This window comes from Callorhinus ursinus, unplaced genomic scaffold (genome assembly GCF_003265705.2).
Source record: "Callorhinus ursinus isolate GAN/ISIS: 27379988/994484 unplaced genomic scaffold, GSC_fseal_2.0 scaffold79, whole genome shotgun sequence".
In the NCBI taxonomy this organism is placed as follows: Eukaryota; Metazoa; Chordata; class Mammalia; order Carnivora; family Otariidae; genus Callorhinus; species Callorhinus ursinus.
Genome location: NW_027397141.1, coordinates 3,805,128 through 3,829,496, shown reverse-complemented (window position 1 = coordinate 3,829,496; position 24,369 = coordinate 3,805,128). Strand labels below are relative to the sequence as shown.

Sequence of the window (24,369 nt, the reverse complement as noted above, 5' to 3'; positions counted from 1 at the left end):
GGACGGCCGGGACCATGGCCAACAACGGGGAGCCAGGGCTCCGGCCCTGTGGGAAGCACAGCCGGCTGTCACAACCTAGGGCGGGGGGTGGGCAGGAGCTCACTGCGCCCCTCGCTGGCCAGGCAGGCAGAGGGCATCAGGTCATCTAAAACATGAAAGTGAATATGAGGACGAAAACATCCAGAACGCTCATTTCAGCTGAGGCTTCACAAAGTCTGCATGTAGCAGGGCGGAGTGGTCAGCTGGTTTAAACCAAACCACGGCATCCTGCCAAGAGGCAGCTCTAACTGCTGGACACAGCATCCTGAGGTGTGGGCGCTGCCTGAGACCCACCCAGGGCACGGCGACACAGGCCTGCAGGGAGGGTGCCCGGCACTGATCCCGCAGGAGCACTTTCCTCCTCCAGGAGTGGCCCTGGGGTCGTGGGGCTCATGGAAGGTCAGCGTGCACCCAGCAAGCTCCCTGGTGGCCGGTGCGCACCGGGGCAGTCAGGCTCCACTGGCCCAGGATGCGGGGTCTGCAGGGGCCACGCTCTCCTGGGAGGTCCCAGGCATGCAGTGGGCACAGTGTGGGCCAGGTTCCTGTCTCAGTGAACAGAGCAGGCAGGGCTCACAAAGGAGGGGGTTAGGCGGGCTCAGGAAGGGGGTGGTTTGAGGGGACAGGAAATGAGATGAAGGGGAAACCCTCTGCTTGGTGGGGAGCTGAAGAGATGGGAAGGGCTGGTCATGGGCAGCGCCCCAAGAACCTTTGGGAGTCAGGGACCAGATGGGTTCCTCTTCTCCAAGGGGCCACAGGGAGGTCACGGTGCTCCAGCGTGCTGGGCTTTGCCTGTTTTTTTAAGACCAACACCTCGTTCCCCATGACTGCGTGGGAGGCCCTCCAGTAAGAGAGATTCTCCCGGATGGGCTGTAGGAAACACCAGTTAACTGAGCAGTGAAAGTACAAAGGGAGGCGGTCCCCTGGCTTCCTGGGGAGTGCTCTGCGGGGTGTCCAAGCAGACTGTGCCGCTGGTGCAGAAAATGAGGGGAAATGGCTGGTGACCCGTGCGGTGACCCTGGTCAGAATGTGTGCGGGCTGCAGGCTCAGATCCCACAGGCCAGCGCGCATGGGCTCCCGACGGGAGCGTGCCCTGCCACAACGCAGGGGTTCCCAGCCAGGATCCCGCATCTTCATCTCCGTTACCCACACCCGGACGGGCTCGGCTGGCAAGCAGCTCTGGGGGCCAGCAAACCAGCAAGCCCAGAATATGAAAGCGGTCTCTGCTTCGGCACATGGTCCCCAACACAGTGAAAGCACAGAGGACAAACTCCCAAAATTTCTGTGCTGTTCAGAAAATGTTAGGGCTGATTCTAAAGTTGAGGTGATTCAAGAGGAAATGAATCTCCCCGAGTACAAAAGCCGGCCAACTCATCCCTGGTCCGAGCAACGCCCTGCTGGCCTCCTGCTCATCATGTGGCCGGATGAGCCCTTTGTGGCTCTGCACGGCTTCCACAGCTCCCAAGCCCCCGGTGAGGCACAAGGAGATCACCATCACAAACGCGCCTCCAGAAAGTGTACCGCAGAGCAGAAATACAAGGGGCAATTTGCACCAAGGTATCCTTGCTTACGGCGGGGAGAGATTGCAGGGGACAAAGCACACACCTGGGGTCCCGGGGCCCCGGGCTCCGAGTTCTGAGCTCAGGCTGCAGACTCTGGCTCGGTCCCGGAGGTGAGAGTTGACGTTTGCCTGCCAATTCCGGATCTGGAACGTTGTCAACACTGTGGCAGAGCCCCCATGCTTGGAAGTCCTGCAAGGCTGTCCCGTTGGTCACTGTGCCCTGGGACCAGCCTGAGAGGGCCCATCTGCCTTCCAAATTGTCCCCGTTTCTCTGATTTACTGTTTAAAACTAGCATTTGAGCTTAAATCATTTATATAAAAGCACTGCTTTCCCCCCCAAAAATCTATTTTTTTTTTAAAGATTTATTTGAGAGAGAGAGCGCACGAGAGAGCGTGTGCGTGCCCATGACCTGGGGGCGGAGGCAGAGGCTGAGTGCAGAGCCCAACGCTCCCAGGACCCTGGGATGGAGCCCAAGGCAGACGCTCAACTGCCTGAGCCACCCGGGCGCCCCCCAAGAAAGTCTCTATTAAGAAAAAGCAGTTAACACCTCAGGTGGTAAACACATCCATTCTCCACGTAGGGCTAAAGAGAAGAGGCACAGGGCACTCCTCGTCCCCCTCAGAAAATCGGGGTGCCCTCAGGGTGTCTCTGCCCTTGTCACACTGGGTCCAAAGTGAGGAGGGGACAAGTGGGGACATGCCTGCAGCAAGTCAGGGGGCCCGCTGGTCATCCTTTGGGGGGCTGCCTAGGGTTTCAGAAAACCAACCTTGTGGGGGGAGGATGGGGTACCCTTTTCCGGCCCCCAGGTAGACCACAAGCCTACCTGGACCCTTCAGCAGCCGACGTCCCTCCCTTGCTCGCTTCTCCTGAACTAAGGTGCCCTTGGTGTAATTGCTTCCCCGATGGCCGGCTCTGCCGTGATGGGGGCCTTCCTGCACGTCCGCTTCTGGAAGCGAATGGCCAGGGCTGGTCTGCCCGACCACAGCCCAGGAGTCCAGCTCAGCTGGGCAGGCGGGGCTGCGAGCCTTGAGGTGCGGGGATTATTCGGGGAGCTGCGTCATTGAGCCCTGCATCTATCCCGGGCTCCGTGCAGTCCCTGGGGCCCTGCAGCTGTGAACACAGATACGGCAGGGGAGCGCCCCTCCTCGCCCTCTTCCCCTGCCCAGCCCTCGGGGCCTGGGGTGCAGGGGTGTCCCGGGCCTTCCCAGGGGAGTGGGAGACGAGCCCAGTTTGGGTGGGCCGAGAAGAGAATGGGGGTGCAGAGGTGGCAAATGGAGACCCCTTCCTGAGAGTCTTTAAAGGGGAGCTGAGGAGTGCACCCCAGCTGATGGCCACGGGAGTTTTGTGTGGAAGGGCCGCTCGGCGGACAGGGAGGCCCCTGACCAAAGGGGTGGCTACCCCCAAGCGCAGCTCGTGAGGAGGCAGGGCCCTGCGGGGTCGGGCGGGTCCTTCTACAGCAGGGCACTCTGGGCCCCTCCCTCACCCAGCTCTGCTTCAACCAGGGTCCCCGGGCTGGGCCGGCTTGGCCTGGGCCACGACTTCGCAGCGGGGCTGTTGTTTCTTAGCTCCCCCGACTCTCTGCAGCTCGTGTGCACGCGTGCCCTGCACACGCAGCCTCTGTGCTCGCCCACCCCCTAAGGCCGACGAATCTCCCACTGGGAACCCCAAAGCAGGGTCTTATGGGTCGAAGTGTGTCCCCTCGAAAAGCTATGTTGAGACCCTAACTCCTAGGACCTCAGAATGTGACCTTATTTGGAGATAGGGTCTTTAAGCTCAAATAAGGAGGCCCCAACCCCCAATATGACTGGTGTCCTTTATGAGGGACATTTGGACACAGACACGCTCACGGGGAGACGAAGCATAGATTCAAGGTGACCTGTCTGCAGGCGGAGGACTGCGGAGAACCACCCCCTACAGCGGCCAGCAGAGGACGGAACCCCGAGCAGACCCTCCCTCACGGCCTCAGGAGACCCACCTGGATCCAGACTGAGGGACAGTGATCCACGTCGCGATCCCTGCTGCTCGCTCCCAGCGACCCCAAGAAGCCTGCTCCGCCAGCAAGCCACTCACGAGCTTTGTGTCCATTGAGCGCTTCTGGAGCAGACTGGTCTCCAGGTGGGACGGCCATGTCTGTGCTGCCTGGTTCTCTTTCCATATGCTGTCTGTCCACGTAGGACCAACGACCCTGTAGCCGCGTGGGCCGGCCCACAAATGGGGAGGTAAGCGATAGGTCACCTCCAGTAATGTGCTGTACGGCGCAAAGTGTCCATTTCTATTTTCCCAAGATTGGCTGCCATTAGTCATGACACCTGTCCACTAATTGTGGGGTTGGTGTCTTCAGTGTATACGAAATTCTTCACCTAATTCATAGTTGACGGGTTCTCGGGTTTCTGTTGAGCCTCCACAGGCTCCGTGAGAACGAGGGCAGCTCAGTGATGAGTTAATATTTCATTCATCATTCCTGAATTATTCCAATGAGTGCCTGAATCCTAAAAATGTACAAAGGTGAACATTTTCCCTCGGGGAATTTGGTGGTATCCCCTCAATGCAGGAAAGAAATTGAGAAATGACATGTTCCCGAGACTTCTCCGTGCAAGAGGGAGCTCCCTAGCGTGTGGGTGTTGTTAGCATATGACCGAGTGGTTGTGTTCACGGGAACACAGGTGAGTGGTGCTGGCTGTTATATCTGTGAGTCTCGTACCAGCAGGACAAGGTACTATCCTCCCAGATGCCAGGGTCACCGAGGCAGGTTAGACCCACGACAGGTGCCAGAGCCTTTTACTTCCTGTTGCATATTCCAGTCTCGTGTTGGCCGCCGGCGGCTGGCTAGACACGGTGACGGCCACCCATTCAGCCCAGGTTACTCGGCACCGGCTGCGTGCTTGTGTCACGGGGCGCGAGGGCCAGGGACAAAGCGCGCACACGGCAGAGTCCAGGTCCCTCCCAGAGGTTTGGGGAGGCCTGTGGGGTGGCACCCCAGAACTGAGCATCCCCGACTGGGCTCCACCCTCGTCCCCTCATCGACTCCGAATCTCAGGGCCTGATGTCAGGTGTGGTGGGCTTGAGGTTGGTCCTCAGACAAGGAGCTGGAGGGACCGCAGCGGCCAGTGGGCGGGAGGTGAATGACCAGCCGAGGGGGAGGGGGCAGCGTGGGGAGGGGACACACGCACCAGCCCGCTGTCCACAGGTGTCGTGGAACTGGTGCGACCAGCAGGCGCAGGGGACCCGTGCAGGGCGCAGGCCCGGAGTCTGGACAGGAGGAGGGAATGAGAGGGGCCAGAGGAAGGGGGGAGGAGGCCGGGGCAAGCAGAAGCTTACACCCGGGGCGCGGGCCTGAAGGCAGGACGGTCAGAGGAGCTGTGGGTGGTGACGGGGTGGCTCAGCGAGGGATCCATGATGCCGTTCTCCCGTCCTGAGCGCCTGGGCCGCACTGCGGCCTCGGTGAGTGCAGGTGCACCCGGTCACCCAGGTGACCTTCAGCCCAAACACTCAGGCTGAGAGCTTTCACCCTGCAGCTTCTGTCCCCAGAGATTTACGCCCAATTGCTGATTTATTTATAAAGAAACCAAACCAGACATTTTTTCTTCTCTATTGCAAGCAGATTCAAGTCTCCTGCTTAAATAATCTGCAGAAAAGTCTGATATAATTAATATTAAGTCATACTTTATCTACAGAAATAAAAGTTAAAAACAGTAGCATACAAAATAAACTTTACAGAAGTGTAAGATTTGGTTTAATCACAATTTAATTTTTCAAAGTGAGTTAATGAATCATTATCAATTAAACCTGACTACCTGGAGGCTGATTTATTATCTTAACTGTACCTACTATTTTCAATAATTTAAAAATAAATTCCAGTATTTATGATGATGACAACTACAGATACCATTCATGTTAAATACATTTTGAAGATTCTCTTTTATTACATTACATAATGAATAGACATTTTAAATGGCAATGCAGACACATATCATAGTTTTAAGTCAGAGACACTATATGTATATTAAAATTCTGTATATTTTGATAAGGTAAAAAATAAAGCTATATAAACTGATCTTTATTTTCTGCAAAAGTAGAATCACACTTTAGTAATACTTCCAACATATCTTCATTAAAGCTTTGTTTATAGACAATATCAGAATGATTCTCGTTCCCATTCACCTACCCTCTAACTCAAAAAAATGTATTTGCCGACTAACATTTTTCCTGTTTCTAAAATGAGAAGCTTCCAAAAGAAACGCAGAAGGCAAGAAACTGTACATGGAAATGTGACACGGAGCTGTTAAATAAGTAATAGCTTTCCGAAGAAAGGAGGAGGAATTGCATTGGGTTATTCCAGTCAGTGCAACACCGGCGAGCTTAGTGGTTTTAAAGAAAAAGGCCGGGAAACTCCCTTTAGGCTGCACTGGGCATTTGGTTGATGTGCAACAATTTGAGACTAATTAGAATAGCATGTAGGAGACGTTTTTGTACTTAAAGCTGCAAAATCTCACCAGGCCAAACTACAATTCTATAACCCGTCACTGCAGAAGCCGGGCGCCTGGGCCTCCTTCCCAAGTGCAGGCACAGCTATACCACGAGGGGCTCATCTGGTCGGCGTTCACTCTGTGGAGTCAAATGCACAGGAATAGACGAGCTGGGTTCTAACCGGAGTTGCCAAGGGGAGGACGCCTTTTCTGCCCACTGCCCGCGGCAGAGGGCCGGCCGGTGCTCCCAGAGGCTCGCAGAGGCCCCGTGGCTCAGAGGGTCTGGACGCTCCTCTCTGCCCCGTCCCGAGGGCAGAGCCGCGGGGCAGTGTCAGCCGGGGGGGGGTCTCCCCAAGGAGGAAGCGCTGCAGCATATCCATCCACAGCCCCGTCTGCCCCCCGGGGCTGCCGTGCCCACCTCCGGCATCCTGCCAGGGCATGAGACTCGAGCCTTGTGTTCCTGGAGCTCCTGGCAGGGTCCCCTCAGGAAGGGGGCAGGATGGCCAGGGCCCAGGGAGACTGTATGTGTGCGTACCGTGTGGCCAAGTGGACACGGAGCTGAAAACAGGAGACAGGGACGTGGTGGGGGCCACCTGTGCGTTAGAGTGACCTGCTCTTAAGGGGATGGTGTGCGGCTTGGGAACCAGATGCTGGGACCCGTGTGGGAGATCACGGGTTGGTAATTCATTAACGTGTGCTGTCCTGAACGAGGTTTCCAAAACGAACACTCGAAGATGACAGGACTTGCTTTCAGGTCAGTTTAAGGCAAGTAAACAGGAACTCATGTAGGTGAGAGACCGCACTGGGTCCCACGTGCACACTCATCCCGGAGGGCTCTGCCGCTCTACGACCCGCCCCGGGGCCGCGTCACCGATCAGGCGCACTCACGGAGGATTCCCTGACCATCTTGTAAGAGACATTTGGAGCATGTAAGGGGTTAGTGACTTTCCCAACGAGATGTGCATTATCAGAGGTCTCGGTACAGGTGGAAAGAGGTACCGAACCATCCCTCGAGAAGCTTCTATTTTAAGGCCGAAGGATGGAAATGAAAAACAAATCAAAAAGCAGATGATAATCGCAATCAACTGTGAAGAACCAGCAAGCGAAATATTGTGCTCTAAATATGCCTTCAACTAATCACTGCCACCAGGGACACAGGTGTAGAGAATAACATCAAATCTGAATCTTCACGTTCATCAGATATGGAGATATTTGGCCAAAACGCCCACCAGAATTTAAATGCAAAGTGGCCAAAAGTTCATCAACTTAAAAAATAAAAGCTTTAAAAACGTACTTTAAAAATTAGATGTGGTATATTAACAAATAAATGAATAAAGGGATAGAAACAGCTATGAAAATATTTCAGCGCAAAGGCAATTTTAAGATTTCTAAAAAAATACATTACAAAGAATTTGTTAACTAAACATACAGAGAATCTGTCTCCCTACAGGTATTACATTTATACCCATATTAGGTTCTTAAAAACGGCTGTAAAAATGCACACACCCCTGCTGCAGGGTCTAGCGCGGACGGGAGGGCCGGGGCGCCACCACACACGGGGGGCGGGGCGCGCGGGACGGAGGGCGGAGACCCCGGTGCGCTCCCCGTCCTTTCTCTGGGTCTTTGGTTTGCTGTTGGTACTTCACCTGAACTTACCCCAACTCCTCTGTGTATGCAGTCAATTCATCCCCTAGTTCAAATAAGTATTTTATAGGCGAAACATTATACAAATTGTGAAATCTGGGCTTCCCAAAATGCCTGGCATGGAGCGTCTCTGAAGCAGACCCCTGTTCACTCACCAGCGTCGCCGGGGCCACAGCCTGGAACCCGGCAGCGAGCAAGGGGCCTGCTTGTCATTTAGCTTCGGGGCGATGCTTTTCTCAAAAGGCATCTGTTTCCACATCCACACTTTGAATCTCAGACTGAAATGTCTTCTTTGCGGACCATTAAGGCTACGTCAAGGAGGTTATTCTAGAAACAAACAGCAGTACAGAGAAGGGACCGGGACCGTCAACGCAGCAGCCTCCTCAAGGTCTGCCCACCCCAAATGACGCCCTGGACAGCGGACTGCAACACAGCACTCATCCAACAGAACACGCAGGCCTTGGTCTGGGTCTTGGCCGTGGGCAGCCGGCCAGGGCGGCAATCCTGCTTCTCAGGATTCAGACACCGCCTCACTGTCAGACCCGTGCGGGCCGGAAACAGATTTTGGAAGATGGACGCGGCCCCTGGAGGCCACCTCTCGATGAGGACATCGAAGGGTCTGCCCCCGGCCCCCGACCACCAGCCTTCCCCTAGAAGTGGGGAAAGCTCTCTGGACAAGAGAACGCGGGGAGGGTCTACCCATGGGGGTGTGAGAAAAACTAGCTCCTATCTTGTATCGGGAAGGCTGGAGTGGACAGTGTTCTCTATTCGTCACACACGGTATTTTCTTCTTCTCCACAGGGGCAGCCGGGGACAGGAAACACTCAGAGATTCACACAGGGGAAGCTAGGTCCTCCCTCAGAGGGACGAACCCCACATCGGACATGACCCTGGAAAGCAGCTTTGCTAGGGAGCGGGTTCGGATTGAAGCAGGACACCGTCCAGGACTCCGATAGGCTGTAGGAGCACGGTGACGCCAGGGTCTGGTGCGGCCAGTTCCAGAAGCACAAGGGCTGGAGGGCTCCGGACAAGGAGGCACAGAAGCAAGGCCGGCCCGTCCCACGGTGAGGACAAGGCCCCTGTGCTCGGACGGTCGGCGGTGTGGCCACCCCCGCGCAAGCTGATGGCCCACCTCCACGCAGGGGTCCTCCTCCAGCAGCGAATGGGGCTGGAGGCCCTGGCCCAGGTGCAGTGGGCCGTGCGTGCCCAGCCAAATGCCCAAGAGAAGCTGTCGGGGCCACCAGCCCCACGAGAGGTGACGACTGCCAGCCACGCGTTCCAAACAAGTCCCGTGGTCCTCATCCCTCCTTCGGGGGCGGGGAGAAGCACACACGTGCAGCTCTCAAAGGCTTGGACTGGTGGCCTGTCCACCAGTGGTCCCCCCGTGGGGCGCAGGGCCGGGATGGCGGTGGTTGTGCAGGAGACCGGCGAGGGGAGGCCACATCAGCGTCCCCTGCTTTGTGTGCGGGCCTGGCCACACGGCCCAGGGGCTGGGGCTCTGCGGGTAGGCCAGGAGAGTGAGTTCGGGGAGGCAGTCCTGGCCGCGCACACATGTGCTCTGTTGGAGAACACAGAGGACACAGCGTCAGTCCCGGGACCCTCCACAAGGACCCTGCCCAGCCTGCTCTGACGCTGCCCGCGGGGCCTCCCGTTCCAGACACGGGTCGGGAGCGTTTCCCGTGTGACCGAGGACACAGAGCCAGCATGGTGACCGCATTCTGGCCACCAGCGGTTGCCCCGCTTGGCTCCATCACGTGCGAAGCCTCTACCAGAGGCCCCGGGGACCGGGGCTGGGGTCCACGGTCCCCTCCACGCACGTGGGCAACCTCAGTCTGTGCAGGTTCTTACAGCCCAAGGAGGCCGGCCGCCTCACCTAGCCGTTGTTAAATTTACCGGGCAGCAGGGCCTGAGGGAAGCAGTCCGGAAGGAACGGGTCTTAAAGGAATAACCGTCCCCGGGCAGAGAAGGCAGTGTGCCCGTCAGCACCCGAGACACCCAGCTCAGGGTGCGTCGTGAGCGCGGCTGCATCTCCGGGCCTCTCTGGGGCAGACACGGCTCCCGGTGTCGGCTGACGGACAACAGGACACCTGTGCTGGACGTCTGCCTGGGCCAACGTTCCACGCAAATCATGCAATCTTCCGTTGTCTTGTCAAAATACGGTCTTTCCTGAGAGACCTTCTGGGTGAAGCTCTTTCCACAACCAAGGCCAAGGAATGAGCTTTGTTCTGGCAAACTAGGCACTGAACACCCTGGGTGAGTGGATCCAGTAAACGCGCGTGGAAGGCCACGGCACACGCGAGCAGTGCACGGCCATCTGCAGCCCAGACACGCTCAGGCAGGTCACTTACCTGGGACAGAAACACACGTGTGTGTAAAAAGTGGTTTTTTGTTTTTTTTTTTTCATCATGAACCTTTGTTATCAAAATGGCACAGCAAAACTTTGGAGGAAAAGTGGACAGTTTGGAAGGATCACAGCACACCCAGGAGGCCTGCCAGGCGGCGTGGCGGACACGGTTACCTATCCTTGGCTAATGGCGCCTCGGCCGTGGCAAGAGGTCCTTCAGAAGTGGCCCGTCCGTGCCTGGCGCAGCGGCGACCGATGCTTTGAGTTTCGTGCTCTGCTGCAAAGGCGAGGAGAAATACTGAGAGGGGCTGCGCCTGGTTCCAGAAGCGCCTCCCGTCCGGGAGCACGACCCAGCCTCGCAGCCGGACCTGGGGCCTGTGCAAGCTGGGGGCAGCGGGAGGGTGCCGCCAGGGAAGGAGCGGGTCTTCCTAACAGCCCTTCACCTGGCAGAGACCAAGGGACAGGGCAGGGCACAGAGGGCAGGCTGGAACAGCAGGCCGGGGGCCCGCGGAGGAGCCTCCGCTGGAAGGACCAGACCGGCTGCTCCCGCTGGCGGCCGCCTCGGTGCTCACCCCAAACAGGAGGGACTGCACCTGCCTGCCCCTCTGTCCCTGTCCTTCGCCCCGACCCCAAGGCTAGACCCCTGCAGGGCCCGGGGGTCACGGTGCCGCAAGTCAACGCGGGCTTTCTCGTCAGACCATAGTAGTGCCTCAGGAACCAGCAAGAAGGGAACTTGAAGAGGTGGAGGAGAACAAGGTGAGATGCAGAACGTCTTCTGGTGAGAGAAGGGCGAACTGGTCAGGGGAGGGGGTGCGGCCCTTCACAGGGACGGAACTGTATCCGGTAACACAGCGAAACACGTGTACAGATATGTATACACGGTGACACATGCACACACGCAAGACCTGGTGCCTGTGATGTGTTTCTTTTTAACAGAACAGATGGAGGGAAACAACGGCCCATCTGACATGAGGACTGGTCCAGGGTCTGTTCCTCCAAAGTTTGGCAGGTGTCCAGGGGGGTTCCCAGAAGCACATGCACACCTGTGTGCGTGCCAGGGGCCCCAGGAAGGCGCAGGTGTGGGCACACGGCCGCCTCATGTGGCCGTGGACCCTGCTGGGCGCCCGGCGCCGACCATGCCCAAGCAGCCAAACGTGGGCTTCTGAGAGAGAGTCTTAGCACACCTCACGCATCAAGAGTGAAAGTATGTATTTTTATCCCAAAGTTGGCAAGATTTAATCAATTTCCTAAGCACAGCCCGTAACTTAAATGTTCCTAGTAATTTCATCCTAAATGTTTTCAAGTATGTATCCAGTAAGATAAAATTAAGTCACTCATTCTAGCAAATTCTGATGGCACCAGAGTAGAAAAATTTTGACTGCTGATAATTATCAGAAGTTAAAAAATGTACCATCCTGTTAGTTAAAAAATAGTGTTTAAAACGTATAGAGGATGAACGGTCGTTAAAAGAAAACAGAGCCTTTTCTTGCTTAGGTATTTTCCTATGAACTCAGCTGTACTAGGAACAGTTTCCAAGCATCACTGACGTTGAGGCCTCTGTAAGTGTGTCCTTTAGACACACGGACAGGAGCCATCCCTGGACAACTGTGCCCCTGAAATCATGGCTCTTCAGGAACAGGCTGTAGCCCTGGGCAGCTACCCTGTGTGTGGCTCAAGGCTGCTGAGAAACAAGCCAGCACAGCCGCTCACAGCAACGTAAGGCTTTTTCTAAAAACAGAATCTTTTTCAAAGTGAAAAGGGAATTTGGAGAAACACTTGACCCAAACACATCTCTCCCAGCTTTTCCACAGCCTGGGTGGCTCAGCCCGAGCCTTGTCTTTTCTGTAGTGCCTTGTGGGGCCTGCACAACACTCTGTCGTGGGGGCCTCAGTTTCCCTGTCTGTGCAACGGGTCCGCAGAGCTGCGTGAGTGAGGAGGTCTTGCTGTCCATCCGCCATTGGCTGCGGAGAGGGGGCTGGTGCTGCATGGACTCTGCCCACGTGCGCTCGAGCGACGTAGGAGCCGCCACACCCACACCTCTGTGTGCAGGGGCCACGGGTACCTGCCAGCCAGTGCAATGCAGTGCAGCTCTGCACCTGGGCAGGTGGGACCCGCAACCTCCCACGGACACACGGAGAAGCACGGGCCACGTGCACTTCTGCGTCTCAGATACAGGTCACACCAGTAGCTCCTGATGTGCTCATCCTGAGCAGGCAGGAGCCCGGGACAGGTGCCAGGACGGCTCAGCGAGGGGTCAGCCCTCTGCTTCCTGCGACTGTAACCCCACCATGCCAAACGACAGAAAAGCATCACCTTGTTCCGTTAGAAACTCAGACTGCTGGAGGTCTGAGAGAGCATAAAGATGGTGGACTGCTCGACAGAAAGGCACTGGCTCTTAGTCTGCAGTCCAGAGGGGTCGAGGGGCCACACACATCGCGAGACAGGTGGGAGCAGTTATTTAGGCAAAGAAGTTGGAGACAAAGGGAAGGAGGAAGGGAAAAGAGAAACAAGTTAAGGCGGTTGGGGCCGGTTAATCGCAGGAACCTCCCTTGCGCGTCCCCGCCATCGCGCTAAGCAAACCGCGTCCTCCCTGGATGCTCCCCTCCTGGGGACCGCGCGGGCCTCTCGTCCCTGCGTCTGTCTCCTCCGCCCTGAAAGCTCCTGTCGTGCTCGCTTGTTAAAGAGCTCAGAGCAGAGGTGCTGACGCACGCTCACGAGCTGTCGGTGCCGACCACGAACACACAGGCACCAAGGCGGGGAAGGCTAGCAACCAGGGGAGCTGGGCCCAGCATGCTAAAGCAGCGCAGACTTCAGAGAGAGCCCCCCACCGGGGTCCCATCCAAACGCTGGGACAGGTGGAGGTGGGCACACGTGGTGCCCAGACCTTGCTCCCTGCAAACCCAGCAGCGGCCTGGCTGTTTCCCACCCCAGAGGCCGGCCAACAGCACCTGGGGGCTGAGCACCTGGGCGATCTGAGCTTTCCAGAAGGCCTTCCCTGGGGCCCTAAAGCACACGGACAGTCCTCCCACACCCGCAGGCCCGCCTGTGCTCTGCCTTCTGCACACTCGGCAGGATCCTCCCTTCTCCTTACGGAGGCTCTGCACCTCCATGGGCAGGACACAGGGTGAGGGGGACAGGGGACGTGCCCTCCCTGAGGTCGCAGGGGTGTGGGGATGAAGGGGGACGAGCCCTCGCTGAGAACTCTGAGCAGCTTCGACTGACACCTGCTGCTGCGGTCATGCTGGGCTGGGCATTCTACACACCTCACTTCTCTCCTGAATCCGGAATTCAGCCTGTTGCCTTAACTGGGGATTGTGGAAACCAAGTGACCCTAGTACTCACCAGAATCGCCCAGTATAAACGCGAACGTTTGGGGCCACATTCACCATCCCTAAAACTAACGCAATTTTACCTTCGAAGTAATGATTAATTTTGAAAACTTTTTTGGATTTATACAAAATAATCTTCCTTTTGTATTGGCTCAGTCCGTCTCCCTCGACCCTTCTCTGACTTCTGCAGACTAGCGTCTCGGGCCTGACCGTGGTCACCCTGCATCTCCCCTGCGTTAACGTTCTAACGCTCATTAGGAACACCCGGACTGAGCGCACTTCCAACACAAGCCCCTCCTGCTTTCCTTACAGCGATCACAGCGGCTGCTCCGGCTGGGCCCCCACGCCCCCCCCCCGCAGCACCCCCAACCCCGCCGCACCCCTACCTGGACTCTCTCTGTGGCACTGGGCCACAGCTGCCTGGACAGGACTTTTTTGAGAACGTCAGGAAGGAGGCTGACAGTGATGAGCAGGATGATGAGCAGCCAGGCAGGGCCGCTGGACAACATCTGGATGAACACATAGTACATCCTTTGGTAATTCAGGAACGGCCTAGAAAAACAACAGATGGGCAGGTCGGAGGTCATGCGGAGGACACCGCGCTCTCTGCTCTCAGGAAAAGCCCGCCTGTTCCCCGAGGTTTTCCTTTTGTCACTGACCCTCTTGAGTGTGTGTGCGCCTGCCTACTCACGAACAATGAGCCGCAGGATTTCCCTGTCAGGCCAGGCAGTGAGGAGTTCTACAAGTCTCCCAAAGAGATGGGATGTCCCTGGAGCTGTTTCCAGACAGTGAGAAATGATTTTAAAAGACTAAAATAGGTGATTTTTTTTTGGGGGGGGGTATCTTGGAACCACAACCTGAGCGATGGCTGTTAACATGCACGAGACACACACGGGTTCTGATCAGCAGCGCTAGTTAACCACCCCAGGCTTATACGGTGAAAAAAATGACATTTTTTCTATGAAAACAGAGAGCATGAAGGGCCTCCCTTCCAGGTAAATCTATAATTCAAGAAAATATCCACACTGGGCTCCAAGACAGAAACTGGAAGGGACCAACAGTGAACCTGGGTTAGTTCCGCCATCCCTACGCCCAAGGCCGGGGAGCGGGGCGGATGGTGTTCCGGACGGACCGTGGACGTCACAGGCCGGAGGCTACCACAAGCCCATCCAGCTCAGCACCTGCAGGTCCCCAAGAACACGCAGCATAGGGCTCTGGCCACTAGAGGTCAGCGACGCTCCGAGAGGTGGGGAGGCAGGTGCTGAGGGCAGAGCCACGCTCCAAGCTGCCCAGCACGGGCACCGTGGCGGGGACACTGCGTCCGGCCAGGACGCCCAGGACTCCCTTGTCCCAGCCGCGCTCAGGAAATGCTCCGTCTCATGCACAGGTGGGGGCACCGTGTGTGCTGTGATGGGGACGGGAGGTGGGACCAGCCTGCCGTGCGACGGGTGACGCAGCATGGGGTTCTGAAGGACACGTAAGAGCTCGCGGGGCAGGCTAGTGGGAAAGGACAGCCCGGCAGAAGGAACAGCATGAGCCACGGTGCACCAGTAAAAGCACCAGAGTAGGTACCACACACACAACCACTTCCCGCCCTTGTCAGAGGCCACGGAGCCACCCCCTGGCAGCCACAGTGAACTCCCCACAGAGCACTGGGACCCTGCCATTTCTCCGCAGAGGGTCCTGGGTGGCCTCCCAGGAGCAGGGCTCCATCGGCCAGCGGTGGGGGGGGGGTGGGGAGGGGGCCCAGGCCAGCCCCACCTGCTACGCCCGCTAGGACCCGCTCATCACTGCTGCAGCACAGAAGGCTGGCCATGCCACGCCCGACAAGCACTTAGCCCGGGGCCCATCCCAGGACACATTTAGGACGCCCAGCCCACCACCAAGAGGGTGATGCCCGCCCGGGCCACAGCGTAAATGACTTCTCTCGAGAAGAATCGTCTGACCTGCGATCTGACGCAGGTCCCTTGCGGCAGCGCCTGGCCTCCCTGGTCTCAGCTAGTCACCTGCCACGCCGCGTGGCTTCCCCACGGAGAACGTGGGTCCAGAGAGCAGGGACCCCTCGGCCTCGCACCCCCACATACCAGATGATCCCTCCCCAGAGGAGGGAGAAGACAACGTAGAACAGCAGGGACCCCCAGATGACAAAGTGGTTTATCCAAGTCCAGTAGTGCGTATCGAGTGCCAACTGAAAGACAAGACACAGACCGCGGGTTGGGGCCTCGTCGGGGCCTCAGCCGCAGCATCGCGGACCAGCAGCCGGAGAGGACGGGGAACAGAGACCACCCCGCCTCCACAGCAGCCAAAAGGCCCACGTAAACCTGCTGCAGGAGCACAATCAGAGGTCCCGGAGGAGAGAGAGAAGGCAGTGTCCCCGCATCCCGGGGGGCACGCCCTGGAGTGTCTCCTGCTCGGGGAGGACCCCCCCGCTCAGCTACCCTGTCGGCTGTGTTCCCACTGCAGAGACTCGGGGCGACAGTCTGAGGAATACAGAATCCGGCCTGACTTTCAAAAGAGCTGAATTTCCCATAATACATTCATTTGTTTTAAAGTAACTTTTTTTAAAGATTTTTTTTTAAAGATTTTGTTTATTTATTTGAGAGAGAGAGAGAGAATGAGAGCCAGAGAGCATGAGAGCGAAGAGGGTCAGAGGGAGAAGCAGACCGCTGCCGAGCAGGGAGCCCGATGCGGGACTCGATCCCGGGACTCCAGGATCATGACCTGAGCCGAAGGCAGTCGCCCAACCAACTGAGCCACCCAGGCGCCCTTAAAGTAACTTTTGACTGTATTGGGGCTTGTCACTTAAAGGAATTCTAACCTGACTCCTTTTATAAAGAAAAGGCTCATTCCCTCATTCACCTTCTGTGTAATTCCAGAAGTTCACGTATTGGTCGCCCGGCACCCAGTGCGCTGCGTCCCCACGTGGCTTCTTAAATGACTGAACATGACCCTGGAGCGTGGCCCGGGGCATGGGGGCTCCAGCCCGAGCATGGTTACAATGGACAGGGCAGCTGAAGAAGGAACATCAAGGGCATGCGCTTACCTTTAGTGTGACCGTAAATACCATCACAGTGAACACCAGCGTCCCAAAGGTCCAGTTTCCAAAGATCTGTGGGGGAGAATCGTCCGGAGAGTCTCCAGTTAATACACATCACTCCCCTCCACGCTCAAGACAAGACTGTCAGAGAACACACCCCAGTGCTCTTGCGGACCAGCGCTCCAGACCCCGAAGATACAGGGATGGGAAGAAGCTGGCTGTCAACACCCCGGGCCCCCAGACCTCTGGGGTCCCCGCGCCACCCCTGGGGGCCAGGCCAGCGGTTGGGGGATGGGTTCAGAGCCCTTCCTGCACTGACCCCCCATGTCGGCCCACTCGACCCTCCATAAACAGCAGTCCTAATGTGGCAGACGGAGAGGCGAAAATCCCCTGGAGCAGGAATGCTCGTGTGCAGGGTGCCGGCCGTGTCTCTTCCGCATCGTGTTCCCTGTGGAAGAGACGCGGCGCAGCTCCCCGGCTCTGCGCCGTCTGCACGCTCAAGAACAGACTCAGGAGCGCTGGCTACCTCCCCCGAACTCAGCTCAGACACCCGCCCGCCCTGGAACAAAACCAAGGACAGGCGCGAGCAGCCCGAGAGGACAACCGTGTCCTAAACGAGCGACCCCGTGAGGGTGGGGCGTTGCCCTGGACAGTCACGGGGAGGGGGAAATGGAGGCAGACGACACAGCTGCACAAAGGCCCTGGCAGCCAGGCTGACGGCCAGAACCACAGACGCGCCAACAGCGCCGAGGAAGTGCCTCCCGCCCCGCACGGCGCCGCGAAGCCACACGTGGTGGAAACATAGGGTCAAATCACGACAACACATTTCTCAACTACAGACAAAGACACAGAAAACGAAATACCGACTTTCTCTTAGGGGGAAATCAGTCTGCTGGAGATTTTACTCTCTTCAAGATTTCTCCAGAATCCCCTAAGCACGGACCCCCTTCTGGTTTCTGTGAAATGCGCCTCTCAGAAAATGTTCCTAGTACTTCTTTAAAGGCAAACAGCTCTATTTCATTAAGAATTAAGAGGCCGGAATACAAAGGGCTTTCTGTATGGTTAGTTTTCAACAGAGAAAACACGGGCGAACACGGCGGCTAGGTCTTTGCATACATTTGGTGACGTAGGATTCTAGAGTTCGTGTGAGGACACAGAGCCCCACAGACCCCCACCAACATCCGGACCTCATTCCCCAGTCCATCACTGGGATCAAAATGGGGCTTCCATCACTCGGACCCACACATGGGGGCTGGTGCCTGGAGGCGACTCTGCCCCCAGGGGACCCCTGCAAAGTCCCAGGATGGTTCTGGCTGCCACACCGGGGGGGGGGGCTGCTACAGGCACCTCGCAGGAAGGGCTGGGGTCTGCTGTCTGCACAGGGTGGTGGCCCCACAACCAGGGACCAGAACTTCCCAGCCCCCAGAGGCCACAGTGCCCAGGGAAGAAACTCTGACCGAAAAGTGCTGTCTTGTTTCGCTTTGGGGGCAGGAAAAATTTTAAGTTCTGAGACCAGGAGCAGCTCGGCAGCAGGCTACAGAAATGCTTGGCCAGCAGGGTGTCGGAAACCACGCTGCGTTTTGTTTTCACTGGAAGCTGATGCTTGCAGACAAAAGGACACTGTGAGCAGAGGCTTGAATCCCGCGTGCGCCCGTCAGGGGGACCTGGCAGAAAGGCCTGCCCCTTCCGCTTCCTGACACCCGGGGCCCGTGGTCACACCCGTGCCTGGCAGGGGACACGGAAATCTTTTTTAAGGGTCGGGTAATAGCAAGGTGCAGCAGTGTGTGCGTGCATAGCAGATGGGCAGGGTCTCACCAAGTGCATCACCAGCCGGTAGATTTGTAGAGCTGGAAATTACGGCCGACCTGGGATTCCGTACCAAGTAGGGCTCCCGATGCCTCGTGCAGTAATGCATGGGCCTCAGCTGTAATTTCTACGGGCACGTACCAACAACACACAACTAATTTGGCTCCAGAACTGGGAATTTTGGTTCCAAGCCCCGGCAATGAAGACACGTCCGCTCTGCCTCACCTATACCCTCGGCCAGCAGTTCCTGAGTCACCAGGACAGCGAGTCAGGGGGACGGCTCTGGGAACACCCTCGAAAGTCGTCATCTGTTCTCGCAGGGTGGAGCCCTCGGGCTTTTGTCACTGAAGTTGTTTGCTACTATTTCTATAGATTTTGGGGGTGGGAGGCGAAAGGGTATCCAGAAGGTTTGCTTTCTGAATGGCATCGGTCCCAGGTGCACTGCACCTGATTTCGTAACAGAGTACTCCCCTTGGCACAGACTCCCAGGGACTCCCAGCCCTGTGTGGGGACAGCGAACACCTGGGGAGCCTGCAAGCCTCCAGCTCCACCTCACACGCCCTCGGCCCTCCCTCTGCCTGCCCAGAAGCATCCTGTGGGAAAGCGTTCTGCTCCTAAAGGCCCTCAAACCCAGACCAACTTCACTGTCATGTGTAAAAATATTCCACAACAAACACAACACATGCGGTCCATGCTCCCTTCACGCGGACTCCGCCGTCTGTTCTCGATGTTTGCTGCTCTCCGTTACCACCTCTGGAAGAAACCTGCTGCTCCATACGAGTATGTCCGTTACTGCCTCTGTGAGCTCGTTTGTGCGTCACAGGGAGAAACAGCTTTGGTGTGTGTGCAGAAAATGCTCCCTAAGTGAATTTCTTTTCAAGAAGTTATGACGAGCATTGCCTCAACACCACACGGGATCTATGCACATTCCTACAGAACAATGTAGCTCTCAAGAAAACGGGTCCTTACCTACTGACCACCAGTGGGATGGGGCTTCTGAACCGTAACACCACAGATGCACCCTCAGCAGGAAGGGTGGGTGTCCAGGGAGGGATGCACATTACAATCAGCAAACTCCTGCTGCCCACGAACCAAGAGCTTCATCAGTCACCACAGAATGGCCCTTGATGCACTTGGGTTCTGGGATTTATCTGAATTACTAGACAACCAGGCTACAACGCTATCTGGGTTTTGTGGGCGATCAAACCCTCTTTCCCACAAAGCGAACAAGAAAGGCTCCATCTGGAGATGTGGACGCACCGGGGTGGGGGCAGGGGGCGGGCTAGAGTTCGAACACCAGACGTTTAACCCTGGCTTTGCCCTGTGTGCAGTGGCCTTGGGCCACCCCAGCCTGTCCTCCCAGGGATGCGGGATGGAAATGAGCACCACTCCTGACTCCGGGATGCTGTGCTCACTCTTCATCTCGCTCTGACGAGCCCGGTCTCGGGGTTCCCCACTGTCTACGGAGCACTGACTTGCAGGAGACTTCACCTCTCAGAGCAACACCGTGGACAGACACCTCACCTCACAGACCCTGCCTGGCACCATGCGCCCCGTGCCTGGTTCACAGTATCACCAGGCTTCTGAGCAGCTTCATGTGTGGACAGGCCAGCAAGTGGGGCCGAGGGTGGGCCCGGGAAGCTCTCAGCCAGCGGGCAATAGGGCACCTGCCGGGCCGATCTTCCATGCAGTGGCATGGGCCAACTCTACTTTCTCCGTCTTCATCTCTCTCTCTGTCCCTGTTTCAAATTCTAACAAAAGCCCCGTGCGCTAGCAGCTCTGCCAAGGCGTGCACGTGTGCGTGGGGTTATCAGTGTTTCGCAAAAGCCCTGGCCTAGACATCAGGAATCAGGCCCTGTCGAAGCTCAAGGCACCCCGAAGGAACGTGCCAGCCGGAGAGAGCAGGAGGGAACGGGCAGAAGTTCCCGCATCCACTGGAGGCGTCAGAGCACCACGGCACCCTGAGGAGTGGCTCGAGGCACATCAGGGCTCCGGGATTTGAACGCAAGTAGGAGACACTGCCTGGGCCTCACGAGGGCCTATACCATGCCTGCCAGCCAGCACGACCACGTCCAAGGTGCACGGGCCACCCGTGTTGTCATGCGCATCCATTCCCCGCTGAGACCAAGCAGGACCAGTCCTCTCGCTAGGTACTCTCGAGACTGGGGCAATGAAGGAGCAGCACAGAATAAAATGACACCATCGGCATTGCACAAAAACCCCAGTTTGAGCACTTCTGCGCGTACGTTACTCCATCTGTCTGGACTCGTTGCTTTGACGTCAATGCCAGGCCAGGAGTAGGCAGCACCACGTGGGGAGGCTTCTCGCAGTAGCAACAGGCTAACTTGGTCCTGACGTCCCAGCTCCGGGGACCCGAAATCTTAGTTCTTCCTAAGACACGTGCAAGACCCTCCCTCAGGGCCTCACTGCAGGAAGTCCTGTGGGGACCCCGCAGGAGGACGGGCCTGGGGCCGGCTGGCATCCAGGAATTATCCAAGCAAATGAAGACAAAGGAGTGCACTCTAGAGAAACGTCAGGCTTTCAAAAAGCAAAATGAGATACTTAAAACATTTTCAAGCTCAATTTAGTAAAAGTTGATTTAAGCTACAATGAAATAGAGCAGCCCCTTAGTAATGAGGAGAAAGAAAAGTTCGCCCCGTACCAGCGAACAGCGGGGCCGCCTGGCGGGCAGGGGTCACGTCGGTGCGGCCGCCAAGCCCGGGCAGCACTCCGGAGGGGACGGCCCTGAAGTGCGCCTGCATGTCTCCCCGCGTGTCCCCAAGGCCCGGGTCTGCCACACTCAGCTCAGCGTCCCCACTGGGCCTCCTGTGCATGGGACGGCGCCGTGCATGGAAGTTCAAACGCATCAATTAAACCGAGCACCGCCTGGGCTGGCGAGCCTGACACATAACTCCAGAGAAGAAACATCAAGTACGCACGACCAAATGCAGACACACTCGCCTAACGCAGCGCCGGCCCCGCGTGGGGGCTGGTGGCAGCTAGCGGCTTTCTACCGACAAAGCACACAGAGGAAGTCACAGGTGAAAATATTTCGAGAAATATTTTATTTTTAAGGCACTCCAAAACATAAAGGACAAACCCACAGTTTTCTTACCATGTGTGTGTTGGTGGTCATTATCTGAGAGTGGGGGGGAAGCCCGAGGCAAAAAGACAAAAGCAAGATACGAATAAAACAACCCCAGAGATTATGCAAACAAGCAGAGAACTGCCTGGTTACTAGCAAACTCTCAATCCACTCTTTTGCAAAGGCAGCAGATACTTAAGGTAAATACGGGTGGAAAAAAGCTACAATGTGTTAAATATGAAATTAATTCCCAAAGGAAATAAACTAGGCCTGAGGGAGGGAACCAACAAAGCGGCTCCGGCTCCGGTGATGCAGTCCCACAAGCCTGGGACGCGCAGACTGGGTGCGTCTGGCAGCAGCAGCGGCACCGCGGCCTCGAGGTGCGAGGTGCGTTGGTGGACAGATGCCCCAGTACCAGGCCCCACAGGCTACCCCGGCCCACGCCCGTACGGGACTCCCAAGCAGCCCAGCCCACACAATGCGGTTCTGTACTAACCTGTCCATTGCTGGTCACTGTTGTGTTTTCAAACATGAAGTAAGCACCAAAGAAAAATACCAGAGCATCAAATACTCCTAAGAATGTCCAGTAGATGAACACGCGCCAACGGAGCAGAGCGTTCTTGGCGATATCTCTGTGGAAACAGGTGAGATCACACGTCAGGGACACCAAACTCTCACAGTGGCCGGGCCACCCCACGCTCTGTCATGACCATCTGGCCAGGAAGGCCCCCTCAGTCACGGCACCAACCCAGGCTGCAGAGCCAGCTGGCTCCGCCACGCAATGAAAGTGGGTCATGGAGAAACAGGCCCAGTACACAGGGTCGCTCTGCCCGGCAGGTCTATTCCTGTGTCTGCCTGACCCCCTCCACACCTGCCCTGGGGCTGGACACACACTCTGATCTTACAGAGCCGTCCAGGTGGATCCCACTGGGCTCCTCCTGATAGCTTCTGGCACCGACTGTGTCCCTGTGTCATACTCCGCCTGCCCCCTGGCCGCCTGCCAAACACCCCTGCCCCTTACCCAGCACCGCGCCTGGCTCCACAAAGCCCTTGGGGCAGCCAGAGCACCAGACTGCTGTACCCAAGCAGAATCAGAGCACGGTGAACCAAGCACATGCCCGGTGGTGGCACGGGACCACCGGACAATGTCCCTGTGGGATCAAATGTGAACGACATTTGGTTCTCTCCCTCCAGGCGGACACTGATGTGTCTGAGGGCAGACAAATGCTCACATCTCTGCTTGCGAACGGACCCAGGACATGGGGCCCACACCTGTCCCATGTGACACGGGCTGTGGGCCTCAGGCTCGTGGTGTATCTCCTGGTGCAACTCTTACACCAGTCAGTCCACGGGAGGCCAGCTGCAGGGGTCCCTCTGGATGCAGGGCTACCTTGGCATATCCCGCCTCCTCAGACACATTCCCCTCCCATTGAAGGCACAGCAGTGAGCTCCACGCTTGCCTGCTTGTCGCCCACACGGATCACTGGGGCTCTGGGGCTTCCAGATCCCACATCACGGCGGACACTCTGATGAGGCCATGAGGCTGGCAGGTGCTCTGCACTGTGTGGCCACAGGATGCACATGCACACAGATGGACACCAGTAAACCTGGGCGCCCGGAGGGACGCCGTTCAACCCCCCGAGCAACGTTCTGTTGGGCATTAACCCCAGGGTCACTGGAGAAAGGCTCACAGAACCCAGGTACCCTTAAAACTATACATGAATCTAAAATTACTTGATCTAAGAAGTTAAATTTAAGAAAAGCCACAAAAAAGTAACACACTGAATCTGCCAGCCGTCTTGGAGTACGATTCCAAATTGGCAGAAAAACGCCTTTTCCTGATTAAAAAGTACTTTTTAGCAAAAAAAAGCACTCTGAGATCAGATCTGTTAACTTTTCTTATCTCACTGAATGGGATGTACTTGGTTTTTAAAGGATAATTTAGGCTCTAGATCCACTGGGGTCACCAGGGGACACAACCAAACCACGTATCCCGGGTCCTCCCATAACTACTTTTTTTTTTTAAAGATTTTATTTATTTATTCATGAGGGAGAGAAGGAGAGAGAGAGAGAGAAGCAGAGGGAGAAGCAGGCTCCCAAGGAGCACTCCCATAACTGCTTAACAGGCACATCTCAGATGCAGCACCAATCCTCTCCCTCAATCCGAAGTATGTTGGCTTCAGTTACATTGTTTCCCTGTGAAAGCCTCTCTGGGGGAAGCGAGTGCACAGTGCTGAGCGCTTGGGGCTTTTCCGAGCAGGGAGTGGGGTGCAGGGTGCGGGGCACCTAGTGCACCTGGGCTCCCATCACAGGCGGTACCTGTAGAGGGAGGGGTCTCTCCGCAGCGTGTCGATACTGACGTGCTGTTCCATCAGGCTGTACAGAAGGATCGGGAGGGAGGTAAAGCTGATGTTGTAGAGAGTCAGGTAGGCAGTGTCATACAAAGTCTGCGGGGAGCACAAAATCAACCTGAGAACCGCACTCCTCTGCCCGCCTCCACAAACCGCTCTGATGCTTTGCTGAAATGTACACGTATTTCTTAATTTGCAAAGACCCAGACCCACGAGCATTCTAACTGCACAGAGTCCACTTTCTGCAGCTACAGACAGCGGGACATTTTTCAGTCCTTCCTGGCGTCAACTGTCAGGTTAAAGCCGTGGCCGACACAGGCACCATCGGGACCCACCCCATTTGGCTGCTGCAGACTTGCAACAAAAACAGTTGCTGAGAAGTCTGCAATCGTTTGATGGCCACCTTCAAGCTTCAATATTCTCCAGTCCTGGCCCCTCGGGCAGAAGCAGGGACGTGATGGGAAGGGGATGCCACGAGGGGCCACTGTTCTCCTGGGCAGCTCGCCACCCAAGTGTGCCAGATGCTGACGGTCAGGCACCCGGGAGAGGGTCTCAGATGCTGACTGAATCCTCTCTGTTAGGGGCAGAAAGCCACCACAGCCTTTGGGGGCGGGTGAGCTGGGCACCTCGCTGGTGGGCCACGTGAGCAAGCCCACGGCAGCCACTGGGCATCAGCCACGGTGGCCACTCCACGTCTGCTCCTGAACCT

At 56.7% G+C, this 24,369-nt stretch overlaps 1 protein-coding gene across 1 annotated transcript in view; it reads right to left on the bottom strand.

The window, feature by feature from the left end:
- Positions 1-5,241: 5,241 nt before the first annotated feature.
- The window catches only part of ATP11A (ATPase phospholipid transporting 11A), a 94,832-nt gene continuing 75,704 nt past the window's right edge, over positions 5,242-24,369 (bottom strand). The window contains exons 25-30 of the mRNA XM_073887445.1: positions 23,629-23,756; positions 21,806-21,941; positions 16,425-16,490; positions 15,466-15,569; positions 13,768-13,933; positions 5,242-9,266 (exon numbers count right to left, since the gene is read on the bottom strand). Coding sequence (XP_073743546.1) covers positions 9,051-9,266; positions 13,768-13,933; positions 15,466-15,569; positions 16,425-16,490; positions 21,806-21,941; positions 23,629-23,756 — 816 coding nt within the window. The 3' untranslated portion in view covers positions 5,242-9,050. The remainder of the gene's footprint in view (positions 9,267-13,767; positions 13,934-15,465; positions 15,570-16,424; positions 16,491-21,805; positions 21,942-23,628; positions 23,757-24,369) is intronic.